Source organism: Cadophora gregata, assembly GCF_030347475.1.
Source record: "Cadophora gregata isolate MNR1 chromosome Unknown scaffold_5, whole genome shotgun sequence".
NCBI classification, from domain to species: domain Eukaryota; kingdom Fungi; phylum Ascomycota; class Leotiomycetes; order Helotiales; family Ploettnerulaceae; genus Cadophora; species Cadophora gregata.
In genome coordinates this window covers 566884-593556 of record NW_026695928.1, presented here as the reverse complement: position 1 = coordinate 593556, position 26673 = coordinate 566884, and the positions used below count along the sequence as shown (strand labels likewise).

Genomic DNA, 26673 nt, shown 5'->3' with positions numbered 1-26673 from the left:
AGGATGAGGGTTGCATTATCTTGCCGGCGAGAGGAGAAACCTGGCTGGAATTCTGGTGTGATCTGCATACTCCTTGGGGATGCAGTATTTCATTTCTGTTCTGGACGTCGGTGTGAGGGGAGTGGACATGCGGGCGCTGGATGGCGTGGGGAATGGAAAGGCGCGGGATGGAAGAGCACCACCTCCCAAGGTTGATTCTGGTAATCTGGCTCAGCCGCCTTACAATCGATGTCCATCGTTTCAAACCAGAACAGAATGGTGTATTTGAACTCAAAAGCTAGCTTACTTGTGCAGCCATTGATGGCCATGGTTTCTTCTCCAAGGATTGTCTGCAACAACCGCATTGCAGAGCGTCAAAACGTGCAGCTCCAAATATGACAGAATAGTGAGCGAATTTTCTTCATCATCCGGAACCTCATATTGGTCGCAGCCCACCAGCGCACCAGCCTCACCCATTCAGCACCCCTTGCCAAGCCTTGGGAGTCGTAAAATGTGTGTGGATGTGGTTCCATTGTTGTTGGTTTTGGGAAATTTCGAGGATTCTGATAGGTACGGGACGTAGTGCTGACGACTGCTGGTAGCGCCACCAAGAAGAATTAGGATTCTTTCGTGAATACACCTTCCTAATCTACCGTGATAAAGCAGAATTAAGTTTCCAGATATATTGTGGCGCATGCACACAACCCGTCTTGGTTATCATAGGCCCTACCTTGATAAACTGGCAATACTGTCCCGGTTCGGTACTTGTACTCGACGGTGTGATCCTGCCACACGGATGTCTACCGTAGGCCGAACATGATTGCAGATTCTCCATCGTCGTGGCATCCAATGACAGAAAGAAAAATCCATAACCCAGTCGCTGGCGCTGTTCCTGCAGGGCAGTCTCGACCAGGGGGCATACGATCAATCACTTTCCCTCATGTTCCAAGTAATTTCCCATGAGCACAGTGAGGCATCCGAAGCAAGTGAAAATTTCTTCCTTGTCAGCTCTCCTCTGTTATCTAGTAGGAGTAGAGGTACATACGCGTGGTTGCCGGTCTAGTATCGTGAGGTATAAGTCTCGTCCTTCGCAAGTGTTTGTTCTCTTCATTGCTGCTCAACCATCCCATTTCAAGTTCCAACACCATTGGCCCACCTCCTTCTCACAGCGAACAATCCGAAAAGAATGCAAAGCGTTTTTGTCTGCCTCTATCTTTACCCTTGGTTGCATCCTCCATCCACGCAGTTCTCAGCACACACGCTTAAGAAGAACATCATCTGAGCATCACAACGACAAAAACCGAGAATATGACAATCGACTTAAGAAACCCTTTGCAAGTTGTGCCCGAATCTATTGATGGGTAGGTCTATTTCACTTCAGCCTTTGAAGCGATGTGGCAGCTGCTTAGTCAATACAGAACCCCCAGCACCCCAGGATTCAGAGCTCGCAAACGACGAGGAAGACAAATCATGCTCAGCCGATACCTCAAAGATCCTCAAAGACACGAGATGCTAGCATGCAACTGCCCCACGCTTCCCCCGAGCAAAGACATCAAAGCCCTGAGGAGGAATTTGACTAAGGTCCTCCCAGAACTAGCAGGCGTGGGGGCTTGGTGTCAGAGGGATTGAAGGTTGGGCTGCAGCGATGATTACGCCGTCAGCCTAACGTTTTAAGCTGCATTGGAAAACGGGAAAAACAAAAGTTACAGGGTTGAGTTGATCGGAAAGTAAGCTAGGAACAGCCCTGTGTTTCGGGCAATTTATATCTTGGAGAAACGGTGGAAAAAGCAGTTAGAGGGGAACGAATTTCTGTCACATCCGCTCTAGCCATCCATCCACATGCAACGTGATATTCATTACACGGCACAGTTCATTGTACCACAGATCTGTGTGTTACATGTCTAAGCTCGAGGAGGAATACTTTTCCAGCTATGATTGTCGCCAAGCTGCGGATATGTGGGAGTAAGTGACGAGGATTCTCCCCAGGATGGAGCAGATGACCAGATCTCTCACCGAGCTTCTGGAGATGTGGGGGGTGTCTTCCGGGATCATGCTTCGCAGGGGTGTTCATCTGTTCAATTATGTGTAGGAACCCGACGACACATCTCTTTTACAACTCAATGTCAAGAGATGAACTGTTTTATCTTATTGATATCCATAAGAATGTCTCAACGTTCTGGTTGGCCTAACGGGGAGATGTACCAATTCGCCATTGCTCATCCTTCCCCTCATTTGGAAGGACAATTCGCAAAATTACATGCACAGGTATGACGGGAAATAGTTACCTGACACAAGGCAACTGAAGACAAGATCTGCTCCCGTACATAATCGGTGAAACATTCTGGACTTTTCGATTTGCAGCTATTCGAAGTGATTTGCTTCAAAAGCTCGGAGCTGACAATGCTAACAGACGTCCGTGCCTGTCACTTGAACAAACAAATACTTGATTTGCAGCCATCAATTAGCAACGGCTTCTGGAATGGGCTGCAGACATGCATGTCTCGCCTGCACTGCATCTGAACTCGGCGAAATTACTCAGCCGTAGCTCCAAATTGACGGGCAACGCTTGTTCCGTTCTAAGGGGTGAAAAAACGAGCCAAAAGAAACAAAGCCACGCTGGGAAGGACTCCTCAGGCGGTCACATCGGAATTTATCTGGGTCATTCTCAGCCCACGCGGTCTTTTGACAAAAGGCAGGACTAATGCTGCTCGCCCGTCCTACAGAGCTTGAACGCACTCTGCAGAGGCTGCCGCCACAGCCATGGCTTCCACGAGTCAACGCGCGTGGAGACCATGTGATGAATAAAATGTAGACAATAATTAATGTCTCGCAAGTGCGGAGACCCAGGATACAAGACTGTACATTGTGCCTTGTTCTGCCCTCCAATTTGCGGCGAGAGAACGCGAGATAGCAAGCAGCAGAAAATCGAAAGCGTTGTAGCTTCGAAATCCAAAGAGAACGGGACAAACAAGTCGTGAGTACGAGCACGGAAGAATACAGTGCGAGCTCAAAAGCTGGTCTCAGCTTAACTCCTACGATGACGGCGTAATCTCAAAGATGTTTGCCTACGATCTCAGTGGTGCTGCCAACACAGAGGTTGCCAATAATTGCAGCGCCGCCTGGCACTGCAAGTCAAGGCCAACGAGAATATCAGGGCATCAGGAGGGGATCTGTGATCTGCATGGAAAGTGAGTGTCGTTTCAAGTAAAGACTTTCGTACTTCGACATGGTCGGCCGCCCATCCAGTCTGTATGCAGACAAACTCGGACCGTTTTTGACATGTCGCATTTTCAGCATCCTAATGCAGCCCGCACACTTCAGTATTGTTGCTTCATATGGACGTGCGACAGAGGACCATCTTCGTATTCTGGGCACGTAGCAGCATCAAGAAAGCACTACTGCAGGTAAATTCCGGCTGGCCTTCTGAACCGCCCATTCGTTTTTGATCTGACACTCAGAGGCTTAACTTGCATCTGAATTGGCGCCTTCATCGCTGCGATCGCCGGCTGCCTGACAGCTGTTGCCCGAAGACGCAGCGTCGAAACTTGTTGGGATCCCATCAAAATTCTCGAGCCTCTGGAACAGGAAATTGGATGCCTGTAGGCTTCTCAGTATCAGTCTCCCAGCCTCGTGGGTTTTGACCGAGGGTGGCTTGCACACCTGCGTCCCGATGTGCAGTGACTGCTCCAGGGTACACAAGACGCAAGAGGCTTTCACTTACTGACGCAAAGAATTGTCGGCGATCACACTCTCCTGCGCGCATGCACAACATGGAGATATTAATGTCGAAAACTCGATGCACCGGCGTTTCTTGAAGTGCTATTCTTGGTGACTCGCTCATCCGCGGTTGCTTGCGGCGCAGGAACAGGCAGACTAGTCTACTACTACTCTACCCAGGCCCATAAAGGAGAACAATGGGAGATGAAGGCGACGATGATAGAAACGGTGATGAAAATAGGTCGTGGAAGCCCGCCGCCGACGAGCTAAGGTTACTGTAGTAGGAGAGGGAAGAGAGGCGCGGGGCACGACGATGAACTTCCATTGTTCTGACAAAACAAGGTCTGTGCGAGAGACTAGGGAGTTCAAGCGACGAGCTTCTTGTAACGTCAACGACCTGTTCTTCAACTTCTCTATGATACCTATTCTTACTTGATTGTCAGAGACAGATGTCACAAGCAGAAGCTGTAATCTGAATCTGAGCTGTGTGGAGCTCTCCAAACCGACCCTCACGATGTTTGGATCTGACTCCACGTTACTGTGGGCTGCTCTTGCAGTGTTCGACTTCTATCTGCTGTACTATTCGTCACAACACCGACGGTCCTTGTTCTGTGTCACCTCTCTCATCCTGAAACACGGCAGCGTTGGCAGCGGTCATTTGTTCGGACAATGGCTTGCTCAAAACCCCCAAAACGAGCGAGCTAGTGATGCAGTGCTCGTTCTCTTCTCCCTTCTTGAGCATCAATTTTCGGAGGCATTCAATGTGCGGAGCAGCAAACTGCGTTTGGTCATTATGAGATGAACACCCTTTCTTGATACCGAGACCGTGATCATTGCATCGGGGAATACCACAGTGTCAGGTCAATATCAAGAGTGACGCAAGGCCGCTTTTCTGCACTACAAGCACGGGTTCCCTACCATGCCATGGTCAACTCTGCGCTTGCTAAAACTCCATACTGGTCTACCAGTCGTAGGAATACGGCCAGGAATGCGTAAGGCTAGGCCGTTGCGGTTGTGCCCTTGCTAGCGGTGTGAGATGTTTTTTTGGGCGCAAACGTTGCGCGCATTTCAACCTTGCCATTTAAAGTAGCTTGAAGCTTTCTGGGTCTTCTCAATCTTACTTAGCTTTGTTTGCCTCGTCAACCAAAAAATTGGTATGCGTTTCAGGGAGATATTCGCTGGCAGAGTCGTACCATATCGGATATGGGAAGATCAAATAAAGCGGTGGCATCTCTCAAGTGAAGGTAGCTCTCGTCCGGGAACAGTTCCTTGATTGCCTCTCAATCATTCTTTTCTCGCAAGATTCTTGTTCGCTTTTCACGTTTTCTTTTCTGAACACAGTCCTTTCCAATCAAGTGCAAACCCAGGTCACGCACCTTAATCACTATGTCTTCCCAGTCAAATTCATCATCCATGGAAGTTCATAACGGTTCGGCAGTGGATAGGTATGGGCACCCTGAATTTAAATGTCTGGACTAAGATAAAACAGTACAAACTCCCATCCTACTCATACTGGAGATTCTCAAAATGCGCCCGAACGACAACTCAGTAATCCATCCACTGCAAGCTACCACCGACGGCAACGTAACGCTCACACTTCTGACTCTACATCGACTCCCGAAGTGCCATCCTCGGTTGAACAACATAACAACGCTCAGACCAATCTAGGACATCACTACTTTCCAGCCTTCGAACGCGAGACTCTCCGCTACGACGCCGAACTCATTGTTGACGATGATGACCAAAGCACCACACCTGTTAATGAGACTCGATCATACGGCGGATACACCCAACACGCACCGGTGCAAAACCCAGATCATCAGATCAACCAAACAAATGGAGCTCAATCGCCTACCACTGAGCGTTGGACCACCGAGCAATCCCCAGAAGAGAGACTCAGGTTAGGACTTTCTAGATATCCAAGTGAGGAGGAGCAATGTCTCGCTTATGAAGAAGCAGTCGATGATGAGTCACGTCGCGGGCAGTAAACATTCTCACGTACCGACTCAGAATGGGATCATTATGTTTGAGAAGATTGTATGACGGGCTGATAATGGATTAACGGGCTCATGGAGGGTGAAATGGGTCTCATTTTTGCATTACTTTCTTGACCTCTGACGCTGACTGGGCGGGTCCTTTTTGGCTTTTCGTGTCGAAGATTATTTAAAGCCCTATCTCCGCTCTTTCTATTCCTTTCCGCAGGCGGACTATGTCACTGTCAATCTTGTATTTCTCTCATAAATTCAGACACCAAAAATGGAAGGGGCGAGGAGAAAGGGAAAAGCGCGAATCCTGTGTTCATTGTATCATTATTCCTATTTGTGTACCTCAAACAGGGGCAGCACAATGATATCATTTTTGGGCCATCTTCATATCTTTATATCTCTCTATCTCTTCAAACACTGAAGGCAGCGTTCATGTTTTGCTATATTTCCCACTTTTTTCCAGCAATAAATCCCCAACACTCGCTGTCCCACCCGAACGACCACATACAAACTTTATCTCCTTGAATTCCTGTTCGTCGAATTTTAAAGACGAACTCTCCTCCCATCACAAACTAAGATAGAGCCATACAGTAGATTTCGGTCACTCCGATCATCACTCCCCCAGGTCTCTCATCTGCGACCGTCTCCAAATGGCGAGCACTTCAGAACCAACCACCCACCACCCTCTCACCCTACACGCGCTCTAGCCCCGACCCTACTTCCCAGACCCCAACCTCCACACCCTGAACCCAAAAACGTCAAATTTTCACACCGCCATTCGAGCCGTAAAACAAAAGCAAGCACTCACCGAGTACGGATCTCGAACCAAGAACATTAGACTAGTTGCTTCTTTTAGTGCGAACAACGCGTGCCCCAACTCCCACCCCCTTTTGTTGATGAGCTCTTAGTAGAACCCCTCAAAGCGGAATAGTGCGGACAACGCATCATACCAAGAATGTCTACCTACGTGTTGTTTCGAGGTATAATATAAATAGAATTGGAGGTTGGAAGTTGAAATTACTTCCACTTCACATGGGAATTTGAGAGGAGGTTGGTGGGGCAATGGGCTTTGTTTAGAGTGCTACTGTAAGCGAAATTTAGGAATATTTCCAGGCTGGAGATGCTGAAGATCCAGGGGCTGCTTCGTTTGTGTGAGGCTAAGTTCTAGGTCAATTCGACTGGCTTCGTATTTTGAGGTCCAGCTCAAGCTTATTGTTTTGACAGATATTCGACTACCTGTTCATTACGTTTACTAAATTAAAGAAATTGCATTGATTGTAATGTGCATGCTTTGCAGTCTGGGAATCTAGAATGAGGACAGACGAGCCTGATTGTCAAGAGGAGTGCCATGTAGGTAGCACAAAGAGAAGCAGTAGGTATGAAGTGACTCTGAATCATTAACATGACTGAAATACTAAAGAATCTCCTAAATTGCGCCCGTCAAAGATGAGAATCCCACGATAATTTGACAGCATGACGATAAACTACAGAAGAGCAGAGCAGGGCTTCTCCAGATCACCGTCGGCGGGCGATACAGAAGAAGCAATATCCTGCAGCAAGCCCACATCGAAAGCACCTATGAAAACTAGAAGTGACAGTCCATGCAATTAAAATCCCGATGCGAAGTCGCCAGCAAGCCACTCTCATGATCTACGATTCTACGCGCCTCTCAGCAAGAATCAGATCGATGTTGTGACCCGTCGCAACCAGCGCATCAGAAAAGTACAGCCAGAACGCCCCCGATCACTCGAACAACATTCCAGAAGTGTGATAAGCGACTGCATGTGAGTTGACCTGTCACCGTCTCTGCAGATGGTCATTTGAGACACATCAGATTCGATCTCCCCACGATAGCTGTGTTCTTCAGCAGATGGAAAACCCGTCACCGCTTTAGCTTGGAGGTACAGCATGATTGAGTCACCATACGTATGCTTTCATTCGAGCGTTTGGGCATCGATATGTTGTGATGAACACGTGTTGGCGATATGGGGAATGAAAAGGAGCCGCGTCTCTGCGCCTATAATCCGATGATCATGTCAACAGGCGACCGTTGTGCAGATGCACGATGCTTTCTGACGCCTCATATTCTGCAGCGGAAGTCAATTGATGGGTGTGAAAACATTTTCAAAATGTCCGATTGGAAGCCCTAACGACGTTGGGCAGCACTAGCTTGTTGGTGAAGTCCCGAACCTGCGGTGAGGAATTGTATTGGTCGAGGCTGTTGAATAAAACGCACGACATTTTGAGCGCACAGGTACAATAGGCTGTTGGAATACCTGGAGGTCATTGAGGATGACTTTTAGACCTCTGGATGATGACAATTTCATCGCACTGGCTCCACGTCGTGTTGCAGCTGCTAGAGCCGCACTCGCCCTCGATTCAAGGTATGTGAATGGGCGAGGAATAAGTACGAAATGGTAGCAATTTCAGCGTTGGTTGTGATTCGCAATGTGCGAAGGAGCGGTAAGGGAACACTTTGATATGAAATGATTGTTCGCGGTGACCAGAAGTCATATAAAGTACCAGTATGAACGACCAGTGTTCGAGGCTGTACCTTGAGCTGGTTAATAAAATATCCCAATTCGTACAAATGTCCGACAGAGCCAAAATCGGGTCGGAATCGGGGTACTTATGCCTGGTAGATATGGTCACTGGGCTTACCGCTGACCAACTTGATAGCCGAGCTCGTCAAACAAATACAGAAACAAAATCGCCAGATGTGCAAAATCTTCCATTATACTCACCCACCGAACGCTACCTTGACCAGATCGAGTCACACGAAAGGACAGCGATCGGCCAAGCACCAGAAGATGCAATTCGAGTGCGCGTCGCAAGGGTAGAACAGGAGATCAAGAAAAGTGAGGAGAAGCTGGGTGGGAGACAGACGTAATGCGAAGAATATGGAGTGGTGGCTCAGAAGGCGGTCTGAGTTGGAAGTTTGACTAGATCTCATCAAACTCAGTCAAGGGTGGTGATTGCGAGTACTGCTGTTCCGAGGGAAGCAGACCCAGGGAAGGAAGGAAAGGAAACATAATGCCATGCTTCATATCTCTTCTATCATTCCTCAAGCTCAAAATGTGAGGGTTGGCATAGTAGCAAATCAACACCACCTCCGTACTTTCCATCTCTTCTCCAAGTTTGGAAGTTGGATCATGGCCGTGACTTCACAGCATGAACTTCCTTCGCTTCCCTGACTTCGACTGACCCATCTTCCATTCCGAAATATGCAGCAATGGGCTTCTGTCCACCACCTTCCTCACCGGCACTGGCAACTTGAATTCCATTTCTGCCGTGGAACAATCCGACCTCCAAGACACCCACTATTCTCTTCAATCTGCGCCCGAGGTTGTGGACCTCCCACGTGCCATGTTCACCATCGCCATGATCATGCGGCTGCAGATCAGAGTGAAGGAGCAATTTGGGAAATGGAGCATCCATAATCCACATTCCGTTGTCTGTTACGACAGGGCCAGCCTTTGCACTACCTCCTTGTCGTATTCTGGGATCTGGAGAGCCAAGAGTAATGAGAATTCTCTTTATTGTCGGTGCAGCCATCGGAGAGATTTCTATTGGAATTGCTTTCCAAGCAGTGAGTAGTCGAGGTGAAAGCTTTCGGTAATCTGCGATCGTTATTAGACTCATGGACGGATCACACGGGAAATCCAACTAACCAGCCACGCAGATGAACTTCTTTGCGGCTGTTGCAACCAGCTTTTCCTGGAACAGACAAGCTCCACCTCCTTTTATACAATTAAGCTCTTCGTCGATCTCGTCTGCTCCATCGAATGCCACATCGATGCTTTGGCGTTTCCCTCTCAGACCTAAATCTTGAAGTCCCGTAGCGACGTGCAGTGCTGAAACCCGGCCCATCTCAGTCTCTTCCACTTCAACAGGGGGTAGCGCGTCTATACTTCCCAATGGAAGACCTGCCTCGATGATCAATTGCTTGCTCTGCTCGCCAGTTGGTACAAAGGTCATTCGGGAGGTAACATCTCGTCCTTTGGCAGCAATTGCTTCAACAACATAGACCACTGTACTACCAGATCCGATTCCAATGTAACTATATGACGGGTCGAAATGATCCTCGACTGCTCTGTATGCCGCTAGACGCTTCGAAGCTTCGACTCCAGTGAGGGGTTTTACTTCTTGGGCTGCAGGTGTAGCATTCTCCGGAACAGGCCCAGACGCTGCCATTGTATGATTGATTCGACCGACACTGATCAGCGACGAGTTGACTTTATTGAATAACAGACCTTCGCTCGATTTCTGATAACTAGAGAGGTATGAGGTCCGCGGAGACTTCGGACTCTGTCGAAGGCGCAGGAGGGCTGCAAATGAGTAATTGGGGCAGATAACGTTGAGCCTTGTTGCGGAATAATGGCGTGCCAAAGACTGGGCGGGACTTGAAAATTGGAAGGTTGGCCAGAAAGTTGTGGTCGTGGTTGTATGATGTTTAGGGCGTGGTCTTCCTCGTAGTAAGATTCGACGGAGGGAAGTGTCCATTAAGTTACGAAGAGAACGAGGAGGGGAGATGTACTAGTGACAGCTTGGTGGGGGTTTGTGCCCAAGGGAAATCTGCAAGCTATTTGGCTGAGGGGTTGATTCTTGGCGCACGGTGAATCAGCAGAATGAGGTTCTTCATTAACCTGAAGTGGTTAGAGCTGGGAGCACGTGAAGATAAGATTAAGCATATCAACATCTCCCTCACTAGGCTGACGCCGCGTTCGAGAAATAGAGCAAGCTATCAGACTCTAGAACCCCTACAAATCTTCAGCTCTCTAATCCACCCTCGTTTTAAGGAAGTTTTTGCATAGGGTCTTTCTTGTAGGACCACGACATAACAACAAATCTTCACCCCTTCATCTCTACCAACGAGTAGGGCCTGTTCCCGATATACACCACAACATGACTGAAGTGATTACGGACCAGGCCCCTCCAATCCTCCTTGGGCCTTCAGACAAGGAGAAGAAATACGACAGACAGTTGCGGCTATGGGCAGCTAGTGGACAGCAGGCTTTGGAAGATGCCCACCTTCTCTTGCTTAATTTCGGTGCAGGTGCAGTTGGTGTCGAGACATTGAAGAATCTGGTCCTTCCAGGTGAGCCTTCAAGCTAGCTGGTTATACATTTTGGCTTATCGATCTGCAAGGTATCGGAAAGTTCACAATTGCAGACCTTGCCAATGTTGGAGATGCTGATCTCGGAGTCAACTTCTTCCTCGATGAAGGGAGCTTAGGAATGTCGAGGGCAAAGAGCTGTGTCAAGCTCCTCCAGGAGCTCAATCCAGATGTTAAAGGAGACTGGTTTCAGCCAAAGAAGGCAGACACCCTTTGGATCTCAGTATAACTACCTTTGAGAACTAACTATTGTATTCAGGGCGACTGGCCATTTGACCCCCATACCAAGTACACCATAATCCTATACACGAATCCCATTGAACCTGAAGCCCTCGAAGCTGCCCAGTCGTATGCCTTGGAGCACAAAGTACCTTTAATTTCCATCCATTCTGCGGGATTTTATTCGTACTTTCGAACTTTTTTGCCTGGTAGCTTTCCAATTGTCGATACGCACCCAGACTCAACCGCCACTACTGATCTGAGACTTCTCACACCTTGGGATGAGCTTTCGAATTTCGCTGCGGATCTGACGAAAGATATTGATAGCCAAAGTGCTCATGAGCATGGCCATATACCATGGATTGCATTGATTTTGCACTTCCTGGCCAGATGGAAGGAGGATCATGGATCGCTTCCGTCAACATACAAAGACAAAACTGCATTTAGAAAGCTCGTAGCAGATGCTACTCGGACTGATAACCCTGAAGGAGGCGAGGAAAACTTCGAAGAGGCAGTTGCAGCAGTTCTAAAGACTGTTTCTGCCCCAACACTGTCAAGTGCTGTCAGGGAAGTGTTCGACCATAAACCAAACGAGGTACGTGATACATAATACGGCTTACTATTCCCATCTGACTGAATATAGCTAGAATCTACCTCAAGCTTTTGGATCATTGCCGATGCTATCAAGCAGTTCCATCAAAAACATAACCAACTTCCGTTGCCTGGCTCAGTACCTGACATGAAGGCCCAATCCACGGTCTATGTCAAATTACAAGGCATCTATAAAAGCAAAGCTCGACAAGATGTTGCTGAAGTCCTCGAGACTGTTCGAGCGCACCCACGTGGGAAAAATGTTGATGCGACTGAAGTCGAGAGCTTCTGCAAAAACGCAGCTTTCATCAAGCTCATTCATGGAAGTGACTTGACAACACCCATCAACCCGGACGTGGCTAGTATGTAGCTCGTGTTTAAACGTTTGTGCCAGATGCTAATACTGTCACAGGAAAGGAATTGGAGAGTAACGAAAGCGCCGCCTTGTACATGATGCCGCTGTCCCTTGTTCCAATATACCTATGCCTTCAGGCAACATCTCATGTGCCTTCTTTGAGTGGCAACGAGATTCTTGCCACAATCGACAAGAACATCCCTGGGGCATCGTCAAATCTACGCCTGGCTCGGATCGCTGCAGAAGTCGCCCGTGCCAAGGGCGGCGAATTACACAATATCTCAGCACTCACTGGTGGTATGGTAGCCCAGGAAGTGATCAAGATCATTACGAAGCAATACATTCCAATCGATAACCTCTGTATTTTCGATGGTATCACGAGCAAAGCTCAGGTACTAAGAATATGACCACTTACGACACTATGATGAATCACGAAGGACAGTGTTACGAAAACGATAAACCTCAGCATTTGAAGGCGTTAGGCTGGATCTCATGGTATCTCGTCCAAGGGCCTCGACCTCACATTATATTGGGAGTGAGTCTGGACAGCACATGATAGCGGCGGGGATCATCTGAACGGACAGTAATGGCACCAGCTCCACAAAAGCACTTTACAGAAGAAATTTACTTGAGAGAACATCCCGCGCGTGGTTGGCGACCCCGCTCCTCGCTTCTTCAAGAGCCAACAGTTGTACAGAACGGCGCCGTGGCAGGAAGTCATAATGCCTGCTCCCGCCACAACTACTATATTCTCGCACTATGTTGACAGGGCTTAAACAAGGAACAGAGCCCCAGCTTTCTTTTCGATATCTCAATGTACCAACTCTTTTTCATAGGTCAGTGGTTGGTCTCCAAGCACGTGCCAGTCCATGTGATCTAGACCAATATACCCCTGTGTTTTCATCGTCGCGAAAGCCTTTCCTATCACATCTTCTTCCCCGCAACAACGACAATCGCTACCAAACTTCTTGTTCCCATCCACTGGAAGTCACTCAACCCTATCATCAGCTCACCGCAATCATTCAAGTTAGAGACTCAGGAGGGAGTGTAAGTGCACCAGCCAATTCCAGCTCGTTCGCAAATCTCGGCCCGTCTTCCAAATTATCCGCACATCATCATCTCGCACCACCCTCTCTTGGTTTTATCTCCGATCTGAAGTGCACTCGATCCCCAGCTTTCCTTCACGATAGGTACAAGTGTACATTGTCTCCCCCGCATCTACCCGACTCAGCACACCACTCGCTGAAGGGGTGAGGAGACAACTCCCGCTTAAGCCGCCTAAATAGTTTTTCCATCTCCATCCCCAGATTTCGGCCGTGGCCGGTAAAGAAGGTATGGCAGGGGCTTGGTGGGCGTTACACAGGGAGGACTAGTCATTGCATGCATACATAGCTTTGCTGCAGGACAGCGCGACCCCTGCAGGCAAGATAAATTATCAGGCCGTCCAGTGACGCCCATTTCTCGCCAAACCTTCGCGCCGTTTGAGGGCGGTCGGGCCCCTGGCCCCCAAAGCCGAATGACTTTTCAAGCCTGTCGAACGAATGCATTGGTTTTTGCTTGAAAGCGGGATAGAGATGATCCGGTGACGGCCTCTGTGCATGAATGATGCAGTGAGGTCTGCAGATCAAGCCCCCTTCGCTTCAATTCACTGTAATAGTACAAGTGTCATTGCCTTGCGGTGAGGGTGGAGTAGTGAGTCGGTAGAGGATTGAAGGGCAAATGTGAGAGAAATATGCCGTGTTCGGTTCTGAGAGCCGGTAGCGTTAGTCATGCATGGTTTTCATAGCCCTTGACTGCAAGCCAGTGCTTTGTACGACCTACAATGGGCTACGCGAAGAGCAGGAAAACACTCCGACTATGTGAGTTCAGAGTAGTCAACGCCCGATCCAGGCATCGCATCGAAGTGTCGTACGAGGAGCTGCAGATAATCATAGGATACCGAATTTTGTTTCCACTGGATGCGGAGAAACAAGCATGAAAACTGGACATGAAGAAGAGAATTTTCTCGGCTGTCTCGCAACAAGTTATATTGACTTCTAACACCAAGAACTAGTCATGAAGATCCTTACCGGCTAAGAAGAGCTTGTCAGTTCCCCAGACCTAAAGTAGCGTTGTAGAAGAAAGGGGACCTTGAATGCACGTCGTCTAACGTCTAGCCGAAGTAACAGTGCAGATGAGTACCGGCCTAGATCCCGCATTCAGCACAGCATCGATGGTGAGACACCTGCATATCCAAAGTTAAGCTTGAATGCATACAGCCGTCAATTTAGTTACGTAGCAACCAGCTTGTCGTACCTACCTGAGCCCTACTGAGTCAATGTACCCCCGCGAAATGTAACATACACATCCTACCTCAACCTTCCTCAGAAGCATATTTCAACCTTCTTTGATATATTCTATACCTGACTGGTTCTCTACCAGCATATATTAAGACCCTAGGTGCGGATCACCATATCTGCCAGTTTTCCAGTGTATCATCAATACTTTATCCCTATTTACCTGCTTCCAGCCACAGGTCCATCGAACCTCTAGCCTTAATACCGACCGACAGTCTTTCACATGCATTGACACTGCACCACTACCTCCGAATATGGACATTGGACGTCAAACTAGACACATATCACTCGTTTCTCGGTACTGAGTAGCGATACATGAGGGTACATTCGGCTCGTACCGATCTTTCCAGTTCCCAGTTCTGGTCTCCCCTTTCGTTCCGTATTCGGATCAAGATCAACATCACAAAGCAAATATACAGAATCCAAAACATGGTATGAGCAACACTGGACCAGACTAGCAAACCTAGTTAGTCAAACAAGCTACTGCACATCCTCCAGATTTGCGTTTATCCTCGTCTATCCATTTTGGACACTTTGGTCCATTTCTTACCGTGTCTGTCGTCCCTCTGCACTTTCTCACTATCATGATGTTGATCACTCATACATCCACTTTGTCCTTGAACCGCTAGATTCCGTCTCTTGGCCACGACTTCTTCAGTGACTTGCATGTTTACTCTCACGGAAAAGGGAAATGCAAAGAAGCAATTCATCTATTTCAACGCCAGAAATGGTATGCTATGAGTCCAGACTCGGCCGCTCCGTACTAGCACAGATACGCCGTACCCGCAACGCGAATCAGTAATAAACTATTGAGAAATCTTCAAAGTAAAAAGGCAAATCTCTTCTATTCTCGTCGTCAACCCCTGATCCCTTCCGCCATGAGTGCACACGGTCCAGACAATCTACACTTTGCACCCCATTGCCCTTCCACCCTTCATCCTTCATCCCTCACCCCTCATCCCTGATCTCATACCTTCCCGCCTCGTCTCGTCCCATCCCCTCCAGCCATCCATCCATACTTACCCCACAAAATCCACCAAAGCCAAATGATCCTTCACTCCCTCCCCCTACCTTAGCTTGGCCACCTACAAACCATACCCACCCCAACCCTGCACAGCATTCAACAAAGCCCCCTCTGGCCCCCCCCCACCTCCAAAGAATGGGAAAATAGGCTAAATGCCACTCACTCACTCACTCACTCACTCACTCGCCCTCTCACTCTGTCTCCACAGGCTCGTCCTTCCTCAGACCCCTTGATCACCACAGCAGCGTCACCAAAACCGCGAATCTTGCCTTCTCTGAACCCACTCACTCGTCATCCATCAAGCTTTGCCAGTCAACTGTCCCATAAACCAAGTCTACCAGGTCATGTAGTAAGGCACACCCACCCAAGGAAGTGAGTGACCAGGTTTGCCAAGTAAATAAACAAGCCCCAAAAAACAAGCTATCAAAAACTTGAAAGACATTTCCCTATCTCCCTCCCGAGTCCCGCAACAGACGCCAGCCTTTCGTTGGCGCCAGGCTCGTCGTGCTACCCCATGCGATGATTCACCATCAGGGTCAGGGTCCGGATCCATTGTACGATACTCACTCACTCACTCACTCTGTCCAGTTCTACGATCCTGCAAATATGAATTCAGCCAGGTAACCATGTGGCATTTTTGGATCACTCTCCATGCCATGCCTGCCTGTATTGTACTACCTAAATGTCTGCCTACCTGTCTTACCTCGACTCTCTGCTCACCCGCCTCTCCGGCTCTTCTTTCCATTCCCATCCACCACTTTCCCTCTCCATCTCCATCCCACCTTAACAGCCAAGCTCATTCTCCCTCCCTCCCTCCCCTCCCTCCCCTCCCTGGCGCCCCCCCGCCCGCCCAGCATCCCCAAATCCCGTCCCTACCCGTTCATAAGCCATAAGCCATAAGCCATACGGTACACTCTTCCCACCCCAGGCCCAGGTCCAGATCCCGCAATGCCACTGCCACTGCCACTGTAACCGCAAGCGAAGTATGTCGGGCATGAAGGATATATTGCAATTCTCGCTTCTCGCAAGTAGATAGATTGCAACCGCCTCATGGCTGGGTATCAAATGAGTTTTTTTTTTTTTAATTACTCTGCAGTTTTCTATTCTGAGATGCATAGTTCTGCTTTGGGGATGGGGTGATACGACATGACTCGATTAGATAGTGTAACCGACTCGATTGAGTTTTCGACTCCAGGGGGGTGAATTTTGTGGGGAGAGTCTGGGGTGCAGATGTCACTTTCAAACTGCAGGTGTTCGCATTTGTGAAGCAGGGCACGAAGTGGAAAATATCCAGCTTGGTGATGTGAAGATCGATATGTTCAATTTTTGATATGTATGTAAAATGCAAAATTCGCAGTGCAGCAGCAGCAGCGTTCCTAACGAACGAGGGGTATATGGTGAGAAAATCGACAAACAGTGATAAGAAAATCATGATATGACATATATACTCAAGGAGACTGGTGCTCATGATGTGGTGGGTATCGGAAAGCCACTGCAGCCGCAACGCCGACAGATTTTCCTTCTTCTCAACTATGTTCAAACTGTCCGTTCGACATCAGGCAAGATCGCACTGAGGAGTGATGACTTATTGATGCATCATGTAATTCCCATCATAGCCGATGACGGGACCGTCGTCGTAATCCGGCATGGGAATGCCATCGTAAGGCATATCGAGTCCATCAGGTAGATTCTGCCAGAGCATTCCATCGAGGTCCCAGACTCCTTGCTCCATGAGCATCATGCCATCTTCCCCAATCATTTCGATTTGGTGCATTTCATTCGCATCCATCATGTGGCCATTCATGCCACTGGTGCCATTCATAATAGCCATCGGATTGCCTCCGTGAACCCCGTTGACTCCATTCATTCCATTGACTCCGTTCATCCCATTCAACGTCATGGCGGGAACGTTGCCGTTGACCCCGTTGCCGTTCCCATTCATCATAGCCGGGCCCAATCGCGGGCTAGTCTGCCTGGTCAGGGGCCGCTTGCTTGCCTCGTACATCTTGCTAACGACCTCCCTACTACGCCTCGCTGCTAGAGACCAATCGGCAAGGCCGTCAAAAGCCTCCAGTACGACTTCGATCTGTTCCTGGCAGTCCCGTACCTGCTGCGCGTTCCAAGGCTCCCAAAATATCATGACTAGCGGGATCATAGAGGCCTGGTACAGAAACCAGACCCCATTCCAGCCAAGCATCTGATTGGGCGTCCATTCACGAGCGATGTCCTCGATTGTCTGTTTGGCCACCAGGCGGCATTTGACGATCGCATCGAGCTCATCCTGAGTTGGGGTACATTCGTTGCCACGATTTGCAAGATTCAAGAGAACTGGTCTGTAGAGAACTATGCGGAGGTTTTGGTACCGCCATTTCATGACGCATCTTGCAGTGTAAATCGATTCTGGGCATGGCTCGGTAGAGCGGAGAATCCAGGGAAGATTATCATGCCACTCAACGAGCTGCCGGTCAAGATTTGCGCGATCTTCGGGTCTCATGAGTGGCGATTGTGCGAGAACGTCTTGGATTTGCGTGGCAATTCTGCAGAACTTGATATTTTCAATCAAAGGAATGATGCCTGTGTGTTGGCCGATCACGTTCTGTGGAAAATTAGCAGCTGGTCGGTAGAAAAGCTCCGGTGACACTTACTGGATCATGAGTCCCTTCTGGGGCGCGGATAGTGATTCCAACTCCCCATCGACCCATTGATGGTCGTCCCAAGGTAGTGGATGCCCACGTGTCGAGACAGAACAAGCTCCACCACGTTCTCCTCCTCTGCTCGATCATCATGGCATCGACAGCTCCCTGCTCTGGAGCGGTCTCTCTGTGGAGACCCATGGCACAAGCTATCCTCAGAGCAGCGCCTGTGATAGCATTCGCCATGTTGGGTCTGTTGATGTAGTGAAGATAAAGTCCTCCCATTAAAGCAAGAGCTTGTAGGGTCTCAATATGTCCACTGCCGAAGGAATCGAGTCCTAAATGCTCTTTGGCTCGGCTGTAGAAAGTGACATGACTGTGATCATCCGACTTATTCGCTACAATGCTACCCATAGCAAACACCATGTTCAGGAGTGCTAGCCATGGGGCATCATTTCTTCGGCCGCTCAAGTAATCCGCTCTGAAAGACGGTTCATCAAGCATCGGCGCGAATATTTGAACCCTGTTGAAGTAGGCATCAATTAGAGTTTGGCCCTCGGAGGACCATAAGATTGAGGAGAGGGATTTGACGGGACCATTGGGTCGAGGTGTAGGGTAATTACTGGCGGTGCTCAATTGTTTGTTGTTCCCGTTCGTAGGCGCAAGGAAAGATCGTAGTACCGGTGCAACCTTCAACATAACCAAGAACGCGGCTTTAATAGATGTTGCACCGAGATATGAAGACTGGCGGTCCACCGATAGAGACAACGCATTGACATCATCTGCCTCGGCAGGTATTGGATCTCGGTTCCTCCGCTCTTCGTCCCACTCTGTGTCTTGACTCGGTATTTGTTCGAGATGTGCGAGGCTCCGGTCGTCCTCTGATGTTGAAGCGAGAGGAGACTGAAATTCCTGGGAGATTGGTGAGGTGTTCGTGTTGGAGCCCGTGGGTGATCGTTGCGAAGGCGCACTCTGCGAGCCGGAGCGGTCCAGCAAAGAGATCAGCTCTTGCCTAGAGAGCGGCAGTAACGACTGGGCATCTCGAGTGGGATATAACCGTTTGAGAATGGACCGGCATTCTTCTAGGGATTGAGAGAGGGCGTCGAGGGTTCTGTCCCGAATGTTAGCAATCCAGCCCTTCTACCCCGCCACCCCGGATTTTTGAAGGTGCCAACGTACTTCCTAGAAGGAATGACTCTCTGGCGATGTTTGTCGTAATAACATGGCTTTGGAGACCTGCAGCCCAAGCATTGACCGCAGGGCTGTCGTCCATCGCACCGAATTTTCCTTCGCTTGCATTCCGCGCATGCATGTGGAGTGGTGATTCTCTTGGAAACGCCGTTGGTAGCAGATTTAGGCGCCTCTTGTTCAGAGATCTGCCGCGGTGGCGGCGCGAGCCCTGCTTGAACTGCGGAGAGCTCAGTCAGTATGTTCTAATCTATTTCCCATACTTTTGACTCCAAGCTGCAGGAGGAATCTGTACTTACATGTGGAAAACATTGCCGCCTGGGAAGCTCCAAATGAAGGAGGCATGGGAAAGTCGGCGGTCCTTTCGGACTACAATAATTGAACCGTCTGTACCCTCGAGTCTCGCCGGTCTAATAACCAGAGGTTCGAACCGGCTGAGGCTGCCCCTTTCACAGGTCGCACTGCGCTTTTGATGGAAGGTGGATATCCTGGGAAGAAATGAAAGTGCAGCAGCAAGCAGTAGATGCGATGCGATGCGATGCTATGCGATGCAGGTAAGATGGAGAATGGCGGGGGAAGCGCTCAACTTGTCGTCGGTAGTGGAGGGCCTTGTGGGGAAATGGGATGTGATGTGAAATGCACCAAGCTCGGGTTCGCGCACCGAGTTGGTATAAGTAAGCTCTGACAGCCAGGCCCCAGGCCGCTTGGAATAATATCTTTGCGTTGGGTGCGGCAGAGCGAGCAGGTTGCTGGGCAAGTGGCTGGCTGGTGTTGGCAGCGGCCCGGCAATCAAGTCAACTGAGACAGACAGGGCTTTTGCTGGGGATTATGGGGGTCTCAGACTGGGGCTTGTGAGTTCTGTCCACTCCAATTTGATGCTGTACGGTGATGATGTGCTGCAGAGGCGTGGCAACGGGACGGCACGAAACTCTTTGCTCTGACAGACTGGCCGAAGTCTTATTGGCAACGACGTAGAGGAGGAGGAGGAATTGCTTGTGCTTCTGCAAATACAAACGCAGTGAGGTCAAAGACTACTGCAAAGCATCCAAAAATTGCCAATGTGGGAGGTGGGAGCCATTTATGGTTGGGGTTGCAGCATTCAGATTGCTTTAATACTTTTCCTCTCTGCTGCCCAGACGGCGGAACGGTATATGTCACTATATATCCCTCCTAATGTGGAGAAAGTACAAGTACCCCGGAACACTACTGTACAGCAGATGATCAGACAGGGGCAAGCAGGTGGGTGTGGTCGAAGGAGTACGGAGAAAGAAGTCTCTTCTAGTCTGTTGCTTCTAGCTGACTTGTCCCTTACTGATCGGTGAAGTTCGCCGACCAAGCCGTTGGTCTGGGGAAGCCAGCGCGGACCAAAGCTCGAAAGAGGAGCTAGCCGCGAAATGTCAACGGCATGGATGGGATGGGATGGGATGGGATGGGAGTGAAGAATGACAATGGAGAGGGTGGGTTCAAGCGTGACCAAAAAACTGAGGTGCATCTGCAGCTCGTCGCTACCAAGGAATACTCGAAGTATTCTCCAGCAGCTCATCAGAGTTTCGGCTTTTTGTCGTATTCTGTACAATAATAATAGTTGGGTGTATGTTCCAGGGCCCTGGCCTTCCTGCCCCATCCATCTCATAACGGCTCTCCCCTTTCCATAACAGCTTCGCTATCAGATCGCTGTTCCCTCCGGGTCGCCGCTGGTCGAGTAACATCCGCCCGTTATCCATTTTCTACCCCACACATCCCCAGTGGATGCGCTGCTACTGTACTGTACTGTGTGCAGGGTCTCCACAAAGTCAGGGCCTGGGCAGGCGGAAAATCGCAATCCTAACCCCTGCCTCGAAGTGATCGGGACGATAGCAGGGGTTCTGCATGCTGAGAGAAGATTGCTGCAGACAGACTGTGGTCGTGCTGCTCGCTTGCAGCACGTGTAAGATGTAAGACAGCCTCCCGCCACCAGTTCACAGTTCAGCAACGGCAGCACCATATCAAAGTCTGTTATATTAGAGTTCATCATAAAACCGCCCCTTGAATCCTCAAGAATATTGACTCGTCCATTCATAACATCAGACCAACATATAGTTGTGCTCTCATGAGACCACAACCCTGACCACTTTGCCATGTTATGCAGAAGCTGCCAGGTGCTACCGAACGCTACCATGGTATTCTCAAAGCCGGGGTCATCAAAGCTGCACGAACTGCTCCTTACTTATCGGCCAACGGCTGCTCCATCGCGGACCGTCCACTTGTGCCCTGCCGATGCTTGAATGTGCCGCTTGCGGTACCCACCGTCGCCGCTTCTCAAAGCCGCTTTGGCCTCCCGCTCCGGTCTCCAGTGCTTTGAGAGGGCCATGTGAAGCTTGTGGTATTGATTAATAGAGGCGGGTCATCGACAAAATAAGCTCCGCTTGTTTGCCGAAGTATCAGCTGCTCCATATCAAAGAATGCCAGGCACTGCGCTAAGGTCGTAAGCCCGTCGAGGCCGTGTATCCAGCATTCGCCCACTTGTCTAGAGTCTGGCCACCTAGAGTGACAAAGGTCGAGGCTCTTGGGGACGGATGAGCACATGGTAACCTTGCGGCGGAAAAAGCAACAAGATGGGAGAGACAGCTGCATTGTCTTGCAAATCCAGGGTATTTGGTGATTCTTACTCGGCTTTCTGACAACATTTACGGCAGTTCTTCAAGGACTCAATGAACTGACTGATTCGGAGGAACCCAAGAGATTACCATTTGAGAATATAGGGTGGAATTCCTTGTTTCTCTTCATCGCCATGGGGAGCTTGTAACCGAATCCTCCTATGCCGCAGCATTATAAGTGTCCGGACGCCAATGAGGATCAGCCACGACCATTTTTGGCACGTAGGTTTGTTGTACTCAGGTGAGTGGAAGTTTTCGAAAATCCAAAAGTTGAACACGTCTGTGCGAGGACATTGTCGACGATCCACCATCCTCAAATAGCCCAATAGCAGGACGGATTTCCTAATTGGAACAGACGAGCGCAGATCTAGCTTGCATCGAGGCAGGAACATGAGCGACAAGTGCATAGACCACATGGTGACCCTGTATCCTAGAGGATCGCCTCGATCAAGTGAAACGTGAAAATGCGGGGGACGACCACGTCCTGTATTGCCCCCCCTCGCCATATCAGCTCTTGATCGCCTTAACGAAGCATTTTAAAGAGCAGTCGAGCCCCTCAGTTGAGTGCCTTTCAGGCACTCATTTCCGAACTTCATTAATTTATCCGGCGAATCATTATCATAGTTACCACTCTTCAACCCTTGTAAGTTCAATATCTGCCGCTGCGTATGACCTTAAAGCCCCGACTACATGGCTGCTTTCAATTGTTGTTCCTGGCTTGTTTGTCCAGCCAAGACTTGCGAGAGTGATAGAACACGGTCAAGGTGATGCTGCCATCAAGCGCTCTTACTCATTTTCGAGACATAGTGTCACCAGAACTGTCATGTTTAGAAATACTGAGCTGCTTTGCGGGGTAGCAAGAAAGCGAGAACGAGCCCACGGCGCATAATTTTGCGATATTAAGGCCCCCTGAATCTGGAAGTGGACCGATTATCATAACATAATCTGGTCGAAGTCGGCCAAGGAGTGAGGTTCGGACGTCGTGAAAAGAGCCACGACTGTAAATGTCTGAAATTATGTATCTCGTAACTTTATCTCCTGCGCTATGTTATTAGACGTGGTAATAAGTTTTCGAAAAGGGGGCTTTCGTATGAAGCCCTAGCTTAAAACAGATAGACCTGCAGACAAATGTTATCAATAAAGTCTTAAGACGCCGAGATATGATATCCACGTCGTCAACTATAGTATCATAAGAACGCCACAGTCCTGTAATCGAAAGAGCTAAGCGGTGTTGTGTTACAGTGACTGCGGTGAGTATCAGCCAGATTGGCATTGAAGTGTACCTGTTGATCTGGCTTCTGGCAGCTTTGGCGTGAGTTAATGAGCGCGAATTTGTTGATGTTACTGTCTTTCGCGAGGACCCAGAGTATCGAGACCGGGAGGCTGCCGAAAGTTGCCTGTTACAGTAAGGAGCCATTTTGGTTGATCCTAAGAGCTTGCTGAAATGATATGTTCTAAACAGATGTCAGCAGGCCATTGGCTCTAATCCACGCTGTGAATTTTAAGTAGGCTACTCATGGAAATAGATGAATATCGCGCTGTGGGACACGTACTCAGCTGAGTTGATCAGGGGCCAGGGTTCGGTTGCAAGAAGAGAAATTGCTCAACGTTCTAGCTTCACTCATTCCTTCTGATATACCAGGGCCGCAATCTGTGCTGTGCAGGCAGTGACTTCAGTGGTGCTGCATCCGGATAGTGGCTTCACAACGTGATCGCGATAACTATTGCTTTGTACATGGTAGCCCGTTGATTAGAGTAGCAACAAATGCACAAAAAACTGTTGCGGTTCTTAATGCCAACTACTTTCTATGGGCTTACAGTGGTAATCTAGCACACCACGAACTGCTACCAAGATGTTCGGTGAGGTCATTTGTAGACTTGGTGAGTTGGATGAAGGGTCGAAGGTCATATTGGGTATGCTCTGTTCCCCTTTCTGTGCCCGGTGCTGAGTAATTAAAAAAAGGTGAAACCGTCTGTAAACTAAAACGAGGCAGCTTGGTACTAGAAAGGCTCTCAAATTTAACGCAAGACTAAACCAGCGCAGCTTCAGCCATTACTTGAAATGGGGATGAGGGTACCTGCAATCTGACCTCTGCGGACAGCCCAGTTGATGGAATCACCAGAGCGACGATGACAAAGTCACAACTGCGCACTGGAAACAGCTGTAAAGTGAAGAGAAACGGATCCGCACGATTCCATACAGCCTCGTAGCAGCTCTGACAGGCGTCCTCTCGCAATAAGGTGTGTTAAGGACATGAGTAAGCTGGTGGTGCATGTTGAAACGCTGGAATGCAAAAGCTCTTCTGTCGCTGACGACGTTTCTCTGTGGCCCCCACTGAAAGCATTGTCTCGTGATGATCGCTATTCTCTGCTGGTCGCTCCCTTCAAGACGGATTCTCGGCAGGTACCACATCGTTGTGTCTGGAGATGCATCTTCCTACTCTGAACTTTGTGTCGGTCCCGCAAATATTTCTCGAGTCATTTTTCAATCATGCTGTTGAACATGTTTGGAAAGCGAGAGCTAGAGAAGTTGTCATTTGGATGAGAGCCGCCATGCAGGTCAAATCGTATGTCGGCCGCTTTGATTGAGTCCGTCGTGGTCGTCATCCTTCTCATAATATGGCTTTGCTTCGCGAGCATTGGTCGCTGACTGTATCTTGACATGTCGTTAAAGTAAGATAGAAATCGTGGGACTCCTCTTGGGGCTTCAATGATGGTGAAGTGTCAAGGAGAAAGTGCTGTAAGAGGATGGAAGACGAAAAGAGGAGGGAAATAGAAAGGAGGAGAATCCTCCGCAGAGCGTGGGGGTCGTTGTTCCTGTTGTGCCTGGCTAGCGCTGGAAATGGACTCGCCCCGAAAAATAGCGTGGTGTGGGGAAGGAGCTTGGGCCCTCGGCTCTTCCCTCTTCCCTCGTCTCTTCAGTGTCTTCACTCCACTTTCAAACATCAACCATCCAACCATTCGGTCCAGTCTCCAACCTCACTTTGCTTTGAGCTGTCTTCTGGCAAGTTCAACAAACTACCAACCTCATGATCCTTCCTCTCAGCACCGTTGAAGCTAAGATGTCCACCTTTGAGTTCACATTGCGCTGTAATTCTTTGAAATGCCGCAAGGAGATCAGCGGTCTTGCCGTAGTCACGACATGCAGGTGAGCTGAAAAGGAGATGCCAGTATTGCTGTAGTAAAAGTGGCTGATATCACATACAGTCACATCTACTGCACCGACTGCGCCAATAATCTCCAGCTTTTCGGCGTTCGTGATGGTCAGCGTCCCATTTGTACGGCTTGCGACGGCCAACTTTCGAACCCAGAAGATGTTGTGGGCGTTAACCTCAATCCCTCTGAGGACTACAAGAGTTGCGTACTCAGTGGACTGAGCCCGAGTGTGATCTTAGAATGTGCGAGCAGAGCTCTTAATTTTTGGGCCTATCAGACCAATTCTGAGATGTGCGTCACACACCCTTGTTTGAATACCAGTTTTCTTGCTGATAAGTGCAGTACTTACCAAGAGTATCTGGCGAAGAACTTGACCGACAAGTATACCATGCTGAATTCTCAGGTCGACAAGGTCGTTCATGATGCAAATTCTGAAATATCCAACCTACGGAACAACATCTCAAGTAGGCTACCCCTTACCATACTAGCAGCTTTGCTGATGTATGTTACATACATGGAGGCAGATCAGGATAGTCTCCGAAGAAAAGTAGAGGAGCTTAATCTGGCATTGCGGGAGAAGAATCGCAAATATCTACAGACACAAGAGCTATACGACAAATTGAAGCGTCGAGCCATGCTGGGCCAGGTCCAAGACGCAGCCTCGGACGAAGTAGATAACGCCATCCAAGCTTCAGTCTCTGCGAATCGCTTCGTCGACAAAGTTGGGAACCAGACGATGCGACCACCACCTCCACCACCTCTCTTTTCTGGTCAGCAAAATACAGGCGTTCACCGAACAGGTGCTTCGGGAACTAGCGGTATGAATGCGGCTCAAATGGCTCGTGGCGGAGACTCTGGATGGGCTGGCTTCAGTAGTCAAGCAAGCAACAACCGTAAGAAATTTGCACTACGTGGATATCTGAGGCTCATTTCTCACCAATTTATAACAGAGAATCTATCCGTACAAACACCCTCATCCAGCCGCCAGAGGCTGGCTTCGTATCCTATGCTAGGACTTGGACTCGGCCTCCAGTCCAATGCTGTTTCGGCAACTCCGCAAACACAGTCTCGAGTATCTCCACGCCAGCCTCTCGGAAGTATCAATGGAAATAATCCCGGTCTTTCGGGCTTTGCAGGTTATGGTATGAGCGCTGGTCTCAAAGTCAGCAATCCAACAGGACCTACCACCAATGGACTTCCTAGACCAGTGATGAGATCCAGAGGTTTGATCGTTTTCATTGACTTGAAACAGATCTTTGCTAATATTCAGAAGTTGCTCAAAGAAATGCCTCGGGTGGCTTTCCTACCAACCAAAGCTCAACATATCGCTCCAGCTCGACTACAAATATGTTCTCCAATGGAAACAATCTCTACTGACCTGGACCTGGAAAACTACTAAACATTTTGCTCTACTTCACTAACCTTATGTTACTAACTGAGATGCTAGGGGAGGAAAAGGGGTTGAACAATTCTTTGTTACATATTCGAACCCTGCTGAAAGCATTGAACCAATTCCATTGTTGGCAAAGAAAACTCTTTATTCTCCAGAACAATGGTGAGGAATAATGCTCTAGCAGAATGCTACTGAACAATTGCATTTAGTGACATAAATCCCGGAGACCCCTGCTCCGTCAAACCACTTTCTCTCAGGCAGTGGCTTCTGTGAAGCTCCCCCTTTTGACACAACTAGCTTCCGGCTTCAGTGCTATACGGTGCAAGTGCGTCTCCAGCACATACA

At 49.1% G+C, this 26673-nt stretch overlaps 6 protein-coding genes across 6 annotated transcripts; 4 read left to right on the top strand and 2 right to left on the bottom strand.

Annotated features, from left to right (window-relative positions):
* Positions 1 to 1287: 1287 nt before the first annotated feature.
* Positions 1288 to 1608, top strand: ONS95_010996 (uncharacterized protein; the record flags this gene model as incomplete). Its single annotated transcript, XM_058504590.1, has 2 exons — positions 1288 to 1340; positions 1398 to 1608. The coding sequence occupies 2 exons, from the start codon at positions 1288 to 1290 to the stop codon at positions 1606 to 1608; spliced, it is 264 nt and encodes an 87-aa protein (XP_058359146.1).
* A 3474-nt stretch (positions 1609 to 5082) lies between these two features.
* ONS95_010995 (uncharacterized protein) lies at positions 5083 to 5684 on the top strand (the record flags this gene model as incomplete). The annotated part of the gene is made up of 2 exons (XM_058504589.1): positions 5083 to 5141; positions 5186 to 5684. 2 exons carry the CDS (start codon positions 5083 to 5085, stop codon positions 5682 to 5684), a joined length of 558 nt encoding a protein of 185 aa, XP_058359145.1.
* A 3147-nt stretch (positions 5685 to 8831) lies between these two features.
* Positions 8832 to 10184, bottom strand: RKI1 (ribose-5-phosphate isomerase rki1; the record flags this gene model as incomplete). The annotated part of the gene is made up of 2 exons (XM_058504588.1): positions 8832 to 9301; positions 9353 to 10184. The coding sequence occupies 2 exons, from the start codon at positions 10182 to 10184 to the stop codon at positions 8832 to 8834; spliced, it is 1302 nt and encodes a 433-aa protein (XP_058359144.1).
* A 402-nt stretch (positions 10185 to 10586) lies between these two features.
* Positions 10587 to 12369, top strand: ONS95_010993 (uncharacterized protein; the record flags this gene model as incomplete). The annotated part of the gene is made up of 5 exons (XM_058504587.1): positions 10587 to 10779; positions 10830 to 10999; positions 11057 to 11611; positions 11660 to 11969; positions 12020 to 12369. The coding sequence occupies 5 exons, from the start codon at positions 10587 to 10589 to the stop codon at positions 12367 to 12369; spliced, it is 1578 nt and encodes a 525-aa protein (XP_058359143.1).
* A 4538-nt stretch (positions 12370 to 16907) lies between these two features.
* On the bottom strand, positions 16908 to 19488 carry ONS95_010992 (uncharacterized protein; the record flags this gene model as incomplete). The annotated part of the gene is made up of 4 exons (XM_058504586.1): positions 16908 to 17918; positions 17968 to 19066; positions 19135 to 19363; positions 19443 to 19488. The coding sequence occupies 4 exons, from the start codon at positions 19486 to 19488 to the stop codon at positions 16908 to 16910; spliced, it is 2385 nt and encodes a 794-aa protein (XP_058359142.1).
* A 5320-nt stretch (positions 19489 to 24808) lies between these two features.
* ONS95_010991 (uncharacterized protein) lies at positions 24809 to 26312 on the top strand (the record flags this gene model as incomplete). Its single annotated transcript, XM_058504585.1, has 5 exons — positions 24809 to 24927; positions 24987 to 25226; positions 25278 to 25828; positions 25886 to 26158; positions 26209 to 26312. The coding sequence occupies 5 exons, from the start codon at positions 24809 to 24811 to the stop codon at positions 26310 to 26312; spliced, it is 1287 nt and encodes a 428-aa protein (XP_058359141.1).
* Between the last annotated feature and the right edge of the window lie 361 nt (positions 26313 to 26673).